This window comes from Arachis ipaensis, chromosome B05 (assembly GCF_000816755.2).
Source record: "Arachis ipaensis cultivar K30076 chromosome B05, Araip1.1, whole genome shotgun sequence".
In the NCBI taxonomy this organism is placed as follows: Eukaryota; Viridiplantae; Streptophyta; class Magnoliopsida; order Fabales; family Fabaceae; genus Arachis; species Arachis ipaensis.
Genome location: NC_029789.2, coordinates 35,404,505 through 35,421,255, shown reverse-complemented (window position 1 = coordinate 35,421,255; position 16,751 = coordinate 35,404,505). Strand labels below are relative to the sequence as shown.

General features: G+C 43.2%; 1 protein-coding gene across 1 annotated transcript; it reads right to left on the bottom strand.

Annotated features, from left to right (window-relative positions):
* On the bottom strand, nt 5,260-9,524 carry LOC107640519. The gene is made up of 3 exons (XM_016344033.1): nt 9,072-9,524; nt 5,654-5,804; nt 5,260-5,567 (listed from the first exon to the last, which is right to left on the bottom strand). Exons 1-3 carry the CDS (start codon nt 9,522-9,524, stop codon nt 5,260-5,262), a joined length of 912 nt encoding a protein of 303 aa, XP_016199519.1.

The window sequence follows — 16,751 nt, the reverse complement described above, 5'->3', positions numbered from 1 at the left end:
AAGTCCAGATCGGAGATATCCCGGACAAAACAACCATTATCGGTACAATCCTAAAAGGAGACATAAAAGAATCACTCGTACACTTCTTACAAGATAATGTCGACCTCTTTGCATGGAAGGCTGCAGACATGCCAGGCATAGACCCCAAGTTAATGTCCCACAAGCTAGCAGTCTACCCAGGATCTCGGCCAGTACAACAGAGACGTAAAAAGCTCGGGCCAGAACAATCCCAAGTTATGGAAGAGCAGGTACAAGCTCTACTGGAGGCAGGATTCATAAGAGAAGTCAAGTACCCACTATGGCTAGCCAACGTCGTCTTGGTGAAAAAATCAAATGGGAAGTGGCGGATGTGCACCGACTACACCGATCTCAATAAAGCCTGCCCAAAAGATCCTTATCCACTCCCAAGTATCGACGCTCTAGTGGATGCCTCCTTCGGATATAAATACCTCTTATTTATGGACGCATATTCGGGATACAATCAAATCCCGATGTATCCACCCGACCAAGAAAAAACTTCGTTCTTAACCCCAAAAGCAAACTACTGCTACATCATCATGCCTTTTGGACTTAAAAATGCGGGAGCTACTTATCAAAGATTAATGAATAAGGTCTTTATAGATCACATCGGAAAAATTATGGAAGTCTACGTAGACGACATGTTAATAAAGATGCAAAGTGAAAAGACGTTATTGTCCGACCTCACCCAAGTATTCGACACTATAAGAAGGCATGGCATGCGACTTAATTCTGCAAAATGCACCTTCGCAGTAGAAGCTTGCAAATTCTTGGGTTTTATGCTCACACAAAGAGGAATCGAGGCAAATCCGGATAAATATCGGGCCATACTCGACATGAAGAGCCCGACTTGTGTCAAAGAACTGCAACAACTCAATGGGAGGTTGGCAGCCTTGTCCAGATTTCTCGCTGGATCGGCAATAAGATCTCTCCCCTTCTACGCCACTCTAAGGAAGGGAAAGNTTCCAAGATTTTAAAAGATTCCTGAGACAGCCACCTATCCTAACTCGGCCACTGGAAGGAGAACCACTCATATTATACCTTGCAGTAGGAAATCGGGCAGTAGCCTCAGCACTAGTCCGGAAACACAACAGTGGGCAACAACCTGTATACTTCATCAGCAAAGCATTACAATGATCCGAGCTGAGCTACCAAAAAAAAATATTTGCATATGCTCTCATATTAACATCTTGACGACTTCGTCCATATTTCCAAGTCCACACCATCAGGGTTCGGACCAATCAACCCATAAAATGAATTTTGCAGAAAACAAACTTAGCAGGTAGAATCTTGCAATGGGCAGTCGATTTGTCCGAATTTGGCCTTCAATATGAAGCTCGGACAGCTATCAAATCGCAATATCTGGCCCACTTCATCGCAGAATTCACAGACACCCCAGAAATCCCTACAGAATAAAATCTCTATATAGACGGTTCCTCAAATAAAACCGGAAGCAGCGCGGGTGTGATAATTGAAAGCGACCAGGGAACCCAAATCGAACTTTCTCTCAAATTTGGGTTCTCTGCCTCCAACAACCAAGCTGAATATGAGGCGCTACTAGCTGGTTTGAAGCTGGCTAGGGAAGTTGGAGCTCAAAAGCTTATCATCTTCAGTGACTCGCAAGTGGTCACCTCACAAATAGCAGGGAGCTACCAAGCCAAAGGTCCCACCATGAAAAAGTACCTAGACAAAACCAGGGAACAGCTCGGACAACTCGGGGAATATAAGGTCCACCACATACCCCGAAAACAGAATGCCCGAGCTAATGCACTCTCAAAACTATCCAGCACCAAACCAGGGGACAACAATAGAAGCCTCATCCAAGAAATGCTACAGAACCTGTCAATCTTAGAAGAAGAAAAAGTCCTAGCCATAACAGGCCAGGATCAAGGATGGATGACTCCCATAATTAACTACCTCAAAACAGAAACACTCCCCACAGATGAAAAGGAGGCAAAGAGGTTAAAACGGAAAGCACAATACTACACTATCATAAACAATACCCTATACAAAAGAGGGATTTCAATACCATTGTTAAAATGTATTCCGACTTCCAACACCAAGGAAGTTTTAGAAGAAGTACACAGTGGCATCTGTGGCAATCATCTCGGAGCACAGGCACTTACCAAAAAAATACTACGGGCAGAATTTTATTGGCCGACTTTACAGAAGGAAGCCACAGAATTCGTAAAGACATGTCCACCATGTCAGAAACATGCCAACTTTCACATCGCTCCACCAGAGGAACTCATCAGCGTAACCTCACCTTGGCCGTTCGCAAAGTGGGGACTCGACCTTCTCAGACCTTTCCCCCAGGGATCAAGACAAGTCAAATTCCTTATAGTAGGGGTAGACTATTTCACAAAGTGGATCGAGGCAGAACCCTTAGATACCGCCACGGCTCAAAGAAGTCGAAAATTCCTATATAGAAACATTATCACAAGATTTGGGGTTCCATACTCCATCACCACAGACAATGGCACCCAATTCACAGATGCAGGCTTCAGAAAGTTGGTGGCCGATCTGAACATAAAACACTAATTCACTTCTGTAGAACATCCCCAAGCCAATGGACAAGCCGAAGCTGCCAACAAAGTCATATTGGCTGGGCTAAAATGGAGGTTACAGGAGGCAAAGGGAGCTTGGGCCAATGAGCTCCCACAAGTCCTATGGGCATATCGAACAACCCCACATTCCACCACAAAGGAATCACCTTTCTGACTAGCCTACGAAACGGAAATAATGATCCCAGTGGAGGTCGAAGAAGGGTCGCCCAGAGTGATTCACTATAGTAAAAAAGCCAACTCCCAACTCCAAAGGGAAGAACTCGACCTACTTCCGGAAATCTGAGAAAGAGCTCGGATCAGGGAAGAGGCATTGAAACATCGAATGGCTTCAAGATACAATCAAAAGGTGGTGCCACGAGGTTTTGCCGAAAATGACCTCATCCTAATTCGAAATGATATCGGAACAATTCGACCTGGAGAAGGAAAGCTGGCAGCAAACTGGAAAAGACCCTACCGAGTCATAGAAGTACTTGAAAAAGGCTACTACAGACTGTCCGAACTCGAAGAAAGAGAACTTCCTAGGTCATGGAACGTCTGCAACCTAAGAAGTTACTATAGTTAAAGGTAATAGAAGATCTTAGGATAAGGTGCACTCTTTTTCCTGAAAAGATTTTTTAACGAGGTGCCAAGCCAAGACCTACAGATTGCCCGACTTAGAGGGATAAAACTCCCACATGTATATATCTGCATTTTCCTTTAAATAAAGTTATTTAGATTTTCTACAAATCCTCAAGATGCATTAGTCTGAAACGCTGAAAAATTCATCGCCCGATTATAAAGCTACAGGATTGGTAGAAAGTGAAGATCAAATTCACTATTTGACCACAATAAAGACCAAAGAAGGTGAAAAACGAATTCATCAAAAGGTCAACCAAACAAGGATCAAACCTAACTTCGACAAAAATCGGCAAAGATGAAAAACCGACAAAACAGAATAATGCAAGAAGTTATCGAAAGTGATCCATAGAAGGGACCTGACGAGGTCTTAATAAAATAGGTTGCTAAAAATAACTTAAAAGACAGACCGACGTAAAGAAGTCAGACCAGTCAATAACCCAAGTTATAAAAAGTCAATCCCTGGAAAGAGGCCTGGCCAGCCCTAAAAAAAAGGATTACTAAAAATAACTTAGAAGGGACCAACGCAAAGAAGTCGGTCCCAAAATCAACAAGTTATAAAAAAGTAATCACTGAAAGAGACCTGACGAAGGTCCAAGAAAGAAGATTACTAGAAATAACTTAGAAGAGGCCGACATGATGAAGTCGGCCTCCCACAAGCAAGTTATAAAAAGTAATCCCTGAAAGAGACCTGACGAAGGTCCAAGAAAGAGGATTACTAGAAATAACTTAGAAGAGACCGACATAAAGAAGTCGGCCTCCCACAAACAAGTTACAAAAGTAATCCCTAAAGGAGACCTAACAAGGTCCAAAAGAGAGGATTACTATAAGTAACTTAGAAAAGACTAATATGACGAAGTCGGCCTCCCAAAAACCTTAACGTTATAAAAAGTAATTCCTAACAGAGACCTAATAAAGGTCCAAATAAAACGGATTACTAGAAATAACTTCAGGCCAAAGTGAGGAAGCCGACATACAAGTTGGATCCAAACATCCACAACCTCAAAGGAATCAAGACACAAGCATGAAATACAAAGGCAATCCAAAGAGGTCGAGCAACAAGGCTCCAACACTTCCAAAAAAAACCTAAAAAGGTACCAAGACAGATGAAAATAGACATGTTATGAAAAACATAAAGTTATAATAATAACAAGCTCAAGAGGCTACCAAAATCAGCCCCAAGAGCTTGGAAACCATTTTGTTTTTCAAAATTAAGTTGCTAAACAAGCAACTAAGAAAGTATCAAAAGTCAGCAACCACCATTTAAAAAATAAAGAGTTCAAAAGCCCACAAACCGGGCTATCTACACAAACATTTAGAAAAATCATTAAAGATCCAAAGGCTTCTCGGCAGCATCAACACGGGGTGAAGGAGGGCGAGTCTGAAGAGGTACTGCATCCACTGTCCCGTCATCCCGATTCAAGATTTGGCAATCAGGTTCGGATTCGGGATGACCAACCTCAGATGAAGGAGCTGAAGAAGTTGGCACAACAGAAGCTTTGGCGGCAGGCACAGAAGGAGGTTCAACATCATCGTCATCAGAGTCATCAGGGACAATCTTGCCGTCTTTTACAACGTTGTCCAGGATGAAGAGAGTAAGGTCAAGCTCGGGGGCAAGAACCCGAACTTGCTCCTTCAGGTTCTCATAAGCAGCATTTATGCTGCCTACAAGGTGTCCCTAGAGCTCGGCATAATCAGTCCGGGCAGACTCCAGCTCCTCCCTGAGCCGCATCACTTCTCTGTAGTTCGTGACATAGCTCTCCTTGTGCCTCAATGCCGTGTCTTCAGCCAACCTCACAGAAGCTGCCAAGGCAATAGAACTAGCCTTTTCGCCCTCCAACTCCTTTCCCAGCTTAGTCACTTTCACTTCGAGCTCCTCCTTCAAACCCTTCATCCGGTCGAACTCCCGCTTAGCCTCTTCCATAAAGGCTTTGGTAGCATAAAAGGGAAGATCTTGGGCAGCTCCCATATGTGCCATCTTGATGCTACTCCAAGTTATGAAATCTAAATGACGAAGGAGAGAAACATCATCCATAGAGAGGGCACCATAAGGACCGATCTACTGGTCGACAAACCCAATAGCGTCGAAATCAGGCGCATCCATATTGAAGAGTTCAACAGTCCAAGGTCTTTTGGAAGGAGGAACGGCTGGAGGAGAAGAAAAAGCAGCAGAAGACTGCGAAGGATCAACTAAACGGACTCGAGGAGTAGGGATCATTCTCCTCGGTCCAGGAGAGCTCGGCACAGATGGCTTCGACGGAACCTGAGAGGACCCTTCCCCATCCGCCCTGGTCGAGATGTTCTGAGATGCAGTAGCCTTTCTCGCCTTCTTGAAAGCCTTCATCGAGTCGTTATTCTTGGCCATCTCTGAAAAATGAAAATCAACAGTTTACAAACCAGAAAAGAGGAAGAAAGAAAAGAAAAAACGAGAAACAAAATATATCAAGTAATACCCAACGCAGTTCGAACAAGGGATGGGTCCCCCAAAGATTTTTTAGTGTCCAGATGAGGAGGTTCCCCCCAAATGTCCTCCAAAACAGTTACAAAGGCTTGCTCAACTTCGTCGAGCATCTTCCACGTATATCGAGATACCACTACATTCTGCTGCCAACACAAGGGGAAGGTTGGCTCATCATTTGCTTCCAGAAAAAAGGGTCGAGCTCCCTCAACTGCTCGGACCTTGAAAAAGTAATTCTTGAAGTCCCTAAAGGACTCGTCATACATGGCAAAAACCTTATGCCCTTGTGCAGATCTAAAAGACACCCATGAGGCCTTCTTTTTTGAAGAAATCCCGGGCTTAGTTAAAACAAACAGATAAAGAAAAAGAGTTTGAGAAGGAGTAACGTCTAGCTTTTGGCAAAGAAGCTGAAAAATCTTAATAAAACCCCAGGAGTTCGGATGGATCTGGGATGGAGCTACATTACACGACCACAGCAAATCGGTCTCAAAAGAAGTGAGAGGAAAAGTGATGTCTAACTGGCTGAAAAAATAGTTTTAAGCATAAAAGAAAGGGCGCTCCCCCCAGGTCAGAGCAGGGAAGCAAACCCTCTCCTCAGAATCAGCCAATCAGGTGCTACCAATTCATAATTCCTTTCCTGATCTCTACTTTTATAGAGGTGGTGATGTTTCCTAAGATCCACATAAAACTCAGCATTCACCACAGAAACACACATTAAAACAAGGGAGTCCAACCAATCGGACATCCCCTCAGGAACCTTAGAAGACGTCTCTATAATATTTTTGCGAGAAGACATGGCCAACTAGTCCTACAAACAAGAAAAGAAGATGGATTACTATAAAACATCTCAAGCAAAATCAAAACAACTCGGCCAACATGATTCAGGGCAGCACAAACAACAAAAAGAAACCCCAGGACCCACACCGAAGATCCAGGGGCATCCTCTGGAGGCAGTCATGGAACAAGGACTCAGGAAAACCTACAAGACTAACATTCCAACAAAACTCTCAGCAAAGAAAAGCCCTTTTCCAAAAAGCAACATCCCGAGAAGAAAGAAAAGTCAAAACAAAGTCATCAAATGAGCAACAAAATAGCAGTTCAATCAGAAAGCAAACAACAAAATGCGCCAAGCAGAGGACATCAAAGACGCAACATTTTTTCAAAAGAATCAAACAAAGCTATTACCCCAGAAAGCTACAATATCAAATAAAAAGGCAACAAAACGCGCAAAGCCCAAAAACCCTCAAGCACCGGGAGAAATGCCAGAAACACGCATCACAGCAACAATTGAGCATCACGACGCAAAAAGGTTCAAACTTTCCAGCATGCAAACGAAAAATCAAAGCTTCACCAAAGAATCGAAGATAAAGTGACGAAAAAAGTAAAAAGCAGAAAGTAGAACCAACCTGAAAAAAGCAGAAAGCTTCAAAGAAGTTGAAGATGGAAGATGGAATCCGGAATCTCCCTTTTACAGCAAGGAAAGCACTAATAATCACCAAGCAATGTTGCAGGGAGAAACGCAAAAACTGCAAACTTTAGGCGAAAACAGAAGGTGAGAAAGAAAAGGGAAGTTACGGTAAAGAAACAGAGAAGAGAAACCGTTTTCTTGAGTGTGAAATTCAAAATAAAGAGGCTAGAGAAACGGGGCAATTAAAAACCAATTAATGAGGGTATTAAACCCTCGCACATTCCCAAGGCTAAGAGCGCTAATGCAAAAGCACGCGCTTTTGGAAGAAACGAAAAGGAAAAAATGTTCCGCATTCAAAAAAGAAGAAGACTCTACAAAGAAGAAGTCGACAGATGCTCGAGTTCGGCTTCACTAAGAAAAGGATCGAAGTCCTAAAACTAAAACTCGACCAGAAAGACCGAGCTCGAGCAGGGGCACTGTTCATACCCTGGGTCGAGTTGTCCGACCCGGGATGTTTAACGACAAGGCGACCGACCTCTTCAGGTCAGACTATCCGATCTCTTCTCAAAGAGCTTGGCCAAATTGTCAGGAAAGCCCAAATAAAGGGCCCAAATAGAGGAGCACGACCCAAATCCAAAGGTAGCCCAGGCCTATAGAGATAAGGGTGGTTCCCTTGAAGATAAGATGACCTCACTCAAAGATAAGATAAGATAAGATAAGATAACTAACTTATCTTATCTAAAAAAGGTCACTCCACACCTCTATAAATACACTGGAGCACCCAGGTATAACTCATACTCTGATTCTACTAAAAAACCTGCTTAATACCCTTGCTAACTTAAGCATCAGAGTCCCTTGCAGGTACCACCACCCTCCAGTGACGAAGGATCAGCAGCACTCTCAGTCCAGCAAGTCGGACGCAACAGTTCCGGCCGCCACCCACCAGCCGGACACGTCAGCTCCGACCAGGACAGAAGATCTCGTCTGAGATTGACCTACAGTTTCAGGTAACCTTCAGAACACGTTTGAAAAAATCTTTTTACTGGGCAGGCTGTTTTTGTCTAAGTTACTGTAAGATTTTTTCCGAAGACTTTGAAACAGCCTTTGCTTTTTAGGGATTTTTCTTGTCTCTTTTATATTCCTCACATATTCAATTTTTGCTTCTTGAATTGTTTTCATGACTTGCGTTATTTTTGCAATGCATTTTGATTCTTCTCGGGCTTTTCGACTAGTAGGTCGTTTAGCGATAATATTCCCGAGTTATTATGATCGTCTTCGTAACCTCTTTACACCAACTTGTACCTCGTCGTTTTATCCTGCCGACCACTTAGGTCGGTCATAAGATTTTCACATTTTTTCGAGCTTAAATCGGCGTGTTTCGTAGAATAATGATGACAGTAATGGAATTATGGAGAGATAGAATAAAATCTTTATTTATTGATGAGGTAACTTTTGATCTTATCTACTAAGGGATTTTAAGACTTATTAACCCTTAGTCCCCACTTTGATGCCTCGTTAAAACCCCCTTCAGGAAAACCCTTCTTTGGGAAAAAACCATGAAGTCGGGAAAAAGAGTACATCAGGGAATGGAGTTCGCTTCTAACTATAATACCTTGTAGTATCCCTTTCCTAGGACTTCACTTATCTTATATAGCCCTTTTCCAATTAGCAGCGAGTTTCCTTCCCCCGACTTGTTAAAACCGATGACATTTCTGATAAGGACCAAGTCGTCTGAGGTGAAGCTTCTTTAAATGACTTTCTTGTTGTATCTGTTTGTCATCCTTTGCTTCAGCGCGGCTTCCCTTATCTGGGCTTGCTCTCGGACTTCAGGGAGTAGTTCTAGTTCTTCTTTATGTGCCTGAATGTTGCCAACCTCATTGTAAAATCTCACCCTTGGACTTTGCTCATTGATTTCGACTGGTATCATGGCTTCTATGCCATAAGCAAGTCGGAAGGGTGTTTCTCTTATGGCAGACTGGGGTGTATTTTGATATGCCCATAATACTTGAGGGAGTTCTTCAGCCCAGGCTCCCTTTGAATCTTGTAACCTTTTTTTAAATCCAGCTAGTATAACTTTGTTGGCTGCTTCAGCTTGCCCATTTGCTTGTGGGTGCTCCATTGAGGTGAACTGATGCTTGCTTTTCATGCTGGCTACCAAATTTCTGAAAGTAGAGTCGGTGAACTGGGTTCCATTATCGGTGGTGATGGAATGGAGAATTCCATACCTTGTAATGATATTCTTATAGAGAAACTTCTGACTTCTCTGGGCTGTGATAGTGGTCAATGGTTCTGCTTCGATCCACTTCGTAAAGTAGCCCACTCCCACTATTAGGTAATTCACTTGTCCAGGTACTTGGGGGAACGGCCCGAGTAGGTCCAACCCCCATTTTGCAAAGGACCATGGAGAAGTTATGTTGATGAGTTCCTCGGGGGGAGCGACGTCGAAGTTAGCATGCATTTGGCATGGCTGACACTTCTTTATGAACTCGGTGGCATCCTTCTGCAAGGTCGGCCAGTAGAATCCGGCTCGGATGACTTTCCTAGCCAAAGACCTTGTCCCGATATGGTTTCCGCAGATACCATTGTGCACCTCCCCTAATACCTCCGTTGTCTTTGAGGTCGGGACGCACTTTAACAATGGTGTGGATATTCCCCTTTTATAGAGGACATTTTTCACCAGATGTAGCTTTGTGCTTCCCTCCGTATTTTCTTGGCCTCTTTTTCTTCTTTGGGTAGGATGTCGAATTTTAGATATTTGATAAAAGGGGTCATCCACCCGAGTTCCAATCCGGATACCTCGAGGACATCTTGCTTAACTTCTGTTTTGTGATAGAGGGTTCTTGGAGAGTTTCCTAAATCAGGCTTCTATTGTTCCCTCCTGGCTTGCTACTTGCTAACTTGGAGAGGGCGTCTGCTCTGCTATTGAGATCCTGAGTTATATGTTTCACCTCGGTCTCTGAGAACTGCCTAAGATATTCCAAAATTTTGTCTAAGTACCTCTTCATATTTGGATCTTTAGCCTGATACTCCCCATTGATTTGAGAGGTCACTACTTGAGAGTCGCTGAAGACCACTACTTTGGTTGCACTGATTTCTTCTGTTAGCTTCAGCACAGCGATCAAGGCTTCATATTCTGCCTGATTGTTGGAAGCCGGGAATTCAAATTTTAGGGAGACTTCTATTTGAATTCCCTCTTGGTTGACAAGTATTATGCCTGCACCGCTTCCGATTTTATTGGAAGAGCCGTCCACATACAATTCCCAAGTCGTGGATGCCTCCTCTTGATCTCCTGCATATTCTGCAATGAAGTCGGTGAGGCATTGAGCTTTAATTGCTGTCCGAGTTTCATACCTGAGGTCGAACTCGGATAGCTATATAGCCCATTGAACCATTCTGCCCGCAAGTTCTGTTTTTTGAAGAATTTGCTTCATAGGCTGGTTTGTTCGAACTTTTATTGTATGAGCTTGAAAATAAGGCCGTAGCCTTCAAGACGCCACTATTAAGGCATACACAAACTTCTCGAGTTTTTGGTACCTTAACTCGGGGCCTTATAGAACTTTACTGGCGAAGTATACTGGATGCTGCTCGACCTCATCTTCCTGTATTAGTGCTTATGCAACAGCCTTTTCAGCTACAGACAAATATAGGACGAGTTTTTTGCCGATTTTAGGTCGGGTCAGAATGGGAGGTTGGCTTAAAAACCTTTTGAACTCCTAGAAGGATTCTTTGCATTCTGGAGTCCATTCGAACTGACATCTTTTTCTTAGTAGAGAGAAGAGTGGTAGGGATCTCAATGCTGATCCTGCCAAGAACCTGGAGAGAACTGCAGGTCAGCCATTTAGTTGTTGGACCTCCCTTAAACAAGTTAGGCTTTTCATTTCCAGGACTGCCCTGCATTTATTGGGGTTGGCTTCAATCCCCCTTTGTGTTAGCATAAATCCTGAAATTTTTTCAGCCTCCACCGCAAAGGTGCACTTTACGGGATTCAATCTCATCCCGTGCGTCCTTATGGTGTTAAAGACTTGTGAGAGGTCGGTCAAGAGGTCCGTCTCATCCTTGATTTTTATCAACATGTTGTCCACATATACTTCCATTAAACTCCCAAGGTGAGGTGCAAACACCTTATTCCTCAGCCTTTGATATGTGGCTCCTGCATTCTTTAAACCAAAAGGCATAACCACATAGTAATAATTTGCTCTAGGCGTGATGAAAGATGTTTTTTCTTGATCCGGCTTATACATCGGGATTTGGTTATATCCCGAGTACGCATCCATGAACGACAAGTATTGATATCCTGAGCTGAAATCTACTAGGCTATCAATATTTGGGAGTGGATAGGAGTCTTTTGGACATGCCTTGTTCAGGTCAATGTAGTCAACACACATCCCCCACTTGTCATTCTGTTTCTTGACTAGCACCACATTTGCCAGCCAAGCCGAATATTTGACCTCTCTGATGAAGCCAGCTTCTAGGAGGGCTTGTATTTGCCCTTCGACCACTTGAGTTCGTTCAGGACCGAGCTTCCATCTTCTCTGCTGAACAGGTCGTGATCCAGGGTAGACTGACAGCTTGTGCGCCATGAGCTCGAAGTCTATCCCGGGCATGTCAGAAGCTTTCCAGGCAAAGAGGTCGGAATTCGCTTGTAGGAGCCTTATCAGCTTCTGCTTCAAGTCTTCTTTCAACTTGGCTCCTATGTTGGTATTCCTTCCGTCCTCTTGCTCGATCTGTACCTCTTCAGTCTTTCCCCCAGGCTGTGGTTGTAATTCTTCATTAGCTCGGATTCCCCCGAGCTCAATGGTATGAACCTCCTTGCCTTTACCTCTTAGGTTCAGGCTTTCATTGTAGCACTTTCTCGCCAGCTTCTGGTCTCCCCTGATGGTTGCAATTCCCTCTGGTGTTGAAAATTTCATGCACAGATGGGGGGTGGATACCATTGCTCCAAGCTGATTAAGGGTTGTTCTACCTATTAAGGCATTATAGGCCGAACCCACATCAACGACTATAAAGTCGATGCTTAGAGTTTTGGATTTCATCCCCTTTCCAAAAGTTGTATGTAGGGGTATGAACCCTAGTGGTTTTACGGGTGTGTCTCCCAATCTGTATAGGGTATCGGGTGTGCCCTTAACTCCTTTTCGTCTAACCCCAGCTTGTCAAATGCTGGTTGATAAACCCATATTTTATGATATATTTTGCGCTTAATCTGAGTGATTTATTCAATCCTTCACCCACTTATTCATATTAATTGCATGGTTTTACTTTCCCTTCCTCATTATGTGATGTATGTGAAAAACATGTTTCCTATGCTTTAAAATTAATTATTTTAATTACCTTTATTTCCATTCGATGTCGTGATTAGTGTGTTGAGTAGTTTCAGGTCTTCTAAGGCAGGAATGACTTAAAGGATGGAAAGGAAACATACAAAAATGGAAGAAAAGCATAAAACGGAGTTTGTGAAGAAACTGGCATCCACGCGATCACATGGGCGACGCGGACGCATGCCAAGCGCGAAGAAGCAGCGACGCGGCCGCATGACTGACGCGACCGCGCACCTTAAGCAGAACACATATGACGCGGTCGCATGACTGACGCGACCGCGTGACAAGGAAAACTCCGAATGACGCTACCGCGTGACAGAGTCCACGCACCAGAAATTGCAGAAAACGCTCCCAGCAAATTCTGAAGCCCTTTTTGGCCTAAATCCAAGTCCAGAAGGCATAGACCAGAGGTTATGAAGTGTGAAAATGCATCCATTCAGAGAGAGAGACGACTTTAGTTTAGTTTTCATGATTTAGATTTAGTTTAGAGAGAGGTTTTCTACTCTCTCTTCTCTCTTTTGGATTAGGATTTAGAATTAGGATTTTATTCGCTTTCAGGGTTATATCTTTATCAGGTTCAATATTCCCTTTTATTTACTTTTGCAATTTGATTTATGCTACATTCATGTTACAGATTACTCTTTTGAATTAATGTTATTTGAGGTATTTCAATTTAATATTGATTTCTCTTATTTACATTATTGTTATTCCCATCTGAAGACATTTTTATTCCAGTAGATTTACTTTCCTCCTTTTGGTCTTGGTTAAGAAATCCGTAACTCAGGAGTTATCAAACTCAAACATGAATGATAATTGTTATCTTGTTAATTAAATGAACTTCAATAATCCCAATCTTTTCTTAGGAAATAAATAGGATTCGAAGATCAAACCAATTAATCCCTTGACCCTCCTTTATCTTAGTAAAGGTTAACAAAGTGGAATTAAGATTCGATTCTCATCATCATTGATAAGGATAGCTAGGATAGGACCTCTAATTTCTCATACCTTGCCAAAAGTTTATTTACAGTCATTTATTTATTTTACTTGCCATTTAAATTACTTGTTCTTCATTTACTTTATTTGCTAATTAAATCATTCCTTCCTCATTCTCAAAACCCCAATTTACAATCTCCATAACCAATAATAAGAACATACTTCCCTGCAGTTCCTTGAGAAGACGATCCGAGATTTGAATACTTCGGTTATCAATTTATTTAGGGGTTTGTTACTTGTGACAACCAAAACGTTTGCAAGAAAGGTTGATTGCTTGGTTTAGTAACTATACTTACAACGAGAGTTTACTATGACCTCTAAACCATCAATCTTCCGCTCTTTCAAAATGGCCCCGTTGCCGGGGAACTACAATCGTGTGCCTTATTATTGGTTATTGTAAATATTTTTCTTTTACTTGTTTATTTGCTTTTATTTTTCCCCTCTTTATTTCTTTTTAGCTACTATGAATTCTCACCCCTTTCGCTTTGAGTTTGGTTCTAATGTTATTGAAAGGAATGGAAGTTATAACAGGAACATACATCAAGGTCAGAGCAACCAAAGATGGATGGAGCCAAGAGGATCTGATCAACCTTTCAGGCAATAACACCCTCCAAGATATCATGGACAAAGACCATTCTACAATGCATACCAAGCAAATAGACATGGTGGACAACCTTGTAATTACCAACAAGCCCCACCTTGTACTTATAGACCATCCTCTCATCATAACTCCGAACCACCACACTCACAAGCTTCTTTTCACCATTCACCACCGTATGATCCTCATTTACCCCAGTTCTAATCCAATCACTCCCAAACACCAACACTTCCCCCTGTGCCATATCCAAATCTATCACCCCAAGAATCAGAGGTTCGCCTCAAGGAAATAGCAAATCAACTTCAAACAACCCTTCATCAACTGGAGCAAGCAGTAAGTCAATTATCTTCTAGACGTTCGAACATTCAAGGACATCCCACAGCCCCATGTGGACAATCTAACAAAGAGCGTAGCATGAAGGAGATACTAGAAACTCCAGTAGACAAGACAGAGCATGGTTTCGTACTGGAACAAGTAGAGGAAGCTGTCATTATTGAAGAAGAAGAGTTGGTTGAAGACTTAGGAGACACTGAACCTCCATGGGAATCCAAAGTTGTGGAGCATTCTGTCAAGGATGTTACAGTTGATGCTAAGGAGGATTGTGCGCAATCCCCAGAGCAAGTCTTTCATGAAGAACTAGACAGAATAACCTAAGAAGCAGATTTCCTTGATGATGATAGTCACAAGTCAAGTTCTCCTAGTAATGAGCTTGCATCCGCAAGTGAATTCTCTAAGATCGAAGAATCTTCCCCCAAGTGAATACGAAGATGATACGGAGGTAGATTTCTCTCAACCTCCAGTCTATGACTTAAGTGATGAGGAAGACATAGATGGCTTTGATCAGGACATAGATACAATTGAAGAATCTTGCAAAGAAGTGGAGAAATTCACAGAAGAGCACAAGGGAGTAGAACTCACAGAACCACTGGAACCACCTATCCCAAGGCCATTACCACCCAATACAAGCTTCAAGTGGGTACAATCCTTAACCTTTAACTGTATTTTTCCACTTGAATATGGTTTGCTTGAAATAGATGGCCAACTTAGAGCTCTCTGCGGCTTTAAGAGTAAAAGGGAAATGGCTCGTACTCAGAGCTGGTGCACAAGGTTCAATAAGGTTCCACGCTTCAACTCGAAGTGCACGGATTGGCATCATGATCAATCGGATGGATCTCAGAAAATGTTTGGTTATCCTGGTGAGAATCTAATTTCTAAACTGTCCGGATGGAAAAGTATAGATCAAGACGAAGGCGGATTTAAAAGCAAAGTTTGGGATCCTGGAATCTATGCTGACAATCATCACCCCGGGAGCCTGACGATCTGTTTGAAGCTGCTCAGAAGCTTCACATGCCTAGTTTGGGACCCCGGAGGCTATTGGCATTCCAAGCATTGGTGGAGATTTCTGGATGAATTTAAGCATAAGCCGCCATAATAGGAAGCTCATCCAACGTCCAACTTAAGGACTTTAACTAAAAGTGCTAGGTGGGAGACAACCCACCATGGTATGATCGTTCCTTTTTCAATATTTTTATTTAGTTTTATTTGTTTTCAAGTTTTATTTTATTTTATTATATTGAACCTGGAAGTTTTGCATCTCATTCATATTAATCATTGCATTCTGCATACTGCATAAAAAAAAGGGGTGTGCGATGCGACCGCATCCCTCATACGATCGCGTCAAATTGCGAAAAACACTACCCACGCGACCGCGTCATTCACGCGGCCGCGTGACTTGGAGATCGGTGTAAACATCCAACGTCCAGAAAGTTAGGCTGGAATCGTGCGGCCATTGTGCGTTTAGCACAAAATGCCCACGCGATCGCGTCACTCACGCGATCGCGTCACTTGCATAATACCGATCCCACGCGACCGCGTGAGCGACGCGATCGCGTCGCATAGGATTACACAACACCCCAAAAGGAGACAGAGAGTTGCGCTGAAACGACGCTGGATTCGTGCGTTTAGCACAAATTCCAGTGACGCAATCGCATGCCCCAGGCGATCGCGTCATTTACTCTTTTTGCCCTCCACGCGATCGCGTCACCCACGCGATCGCGTCAACCACCATTTCAGCCCAACCACGCGACCGCGTGCCCCACGCAATCGCGTGGATTCAAATTATAACCCCCCCAGTCACGCGAACCCTATCAGTCGCGCCCCCTCCCCACCAAACCCCTCCACTTCCTCTCTTCTTCTCCAACCCCCAACCACCATCACCGCCACCGCCAGACGCCGCTGACCACCCAGACCCCGCCGCCACCCACCCCCTTCCTCCTTCCCCCTTCTCTCTTTTTCTTTCTTCTTCTTCCCCTCTATCCCTCCCTGCCTCCGAACAGCACCTACCGCCGCCGCGCCACCCTCTTCCGCGACCACCACCGACGCCACCGCCGTCATCCCCAGCCACCTCTCTGCCCCACTCTCTTTCTTACGCCTACCAGGTTCCGACAAACGCCACCATTCTATCCTTCGTAGTTAATTCATATTTTTCTATTTATGTTCATCATTAGGCTAGTTAGATATGCATGTTGTAGTGGATTTTAGGTTGTTAGGTAGCCTAGGATGTGGTTAGTGGATTTAGGTCTGTTTAATTGTGCTTTCGTGTTTCTTGTTTTATTCTGCTGTTGCTGTGATTATTGTAATGTTCATATGCTGTACTTCCTTATTTTCTTCTGCTCTGTACACTGAATTTTCATGTTTATATTCCTTATATGTACTTGCAGCTGTATTTTTTATTCATATGAACTATTCTGTTGTTATTTATTTTCCGGGACAATCCAAT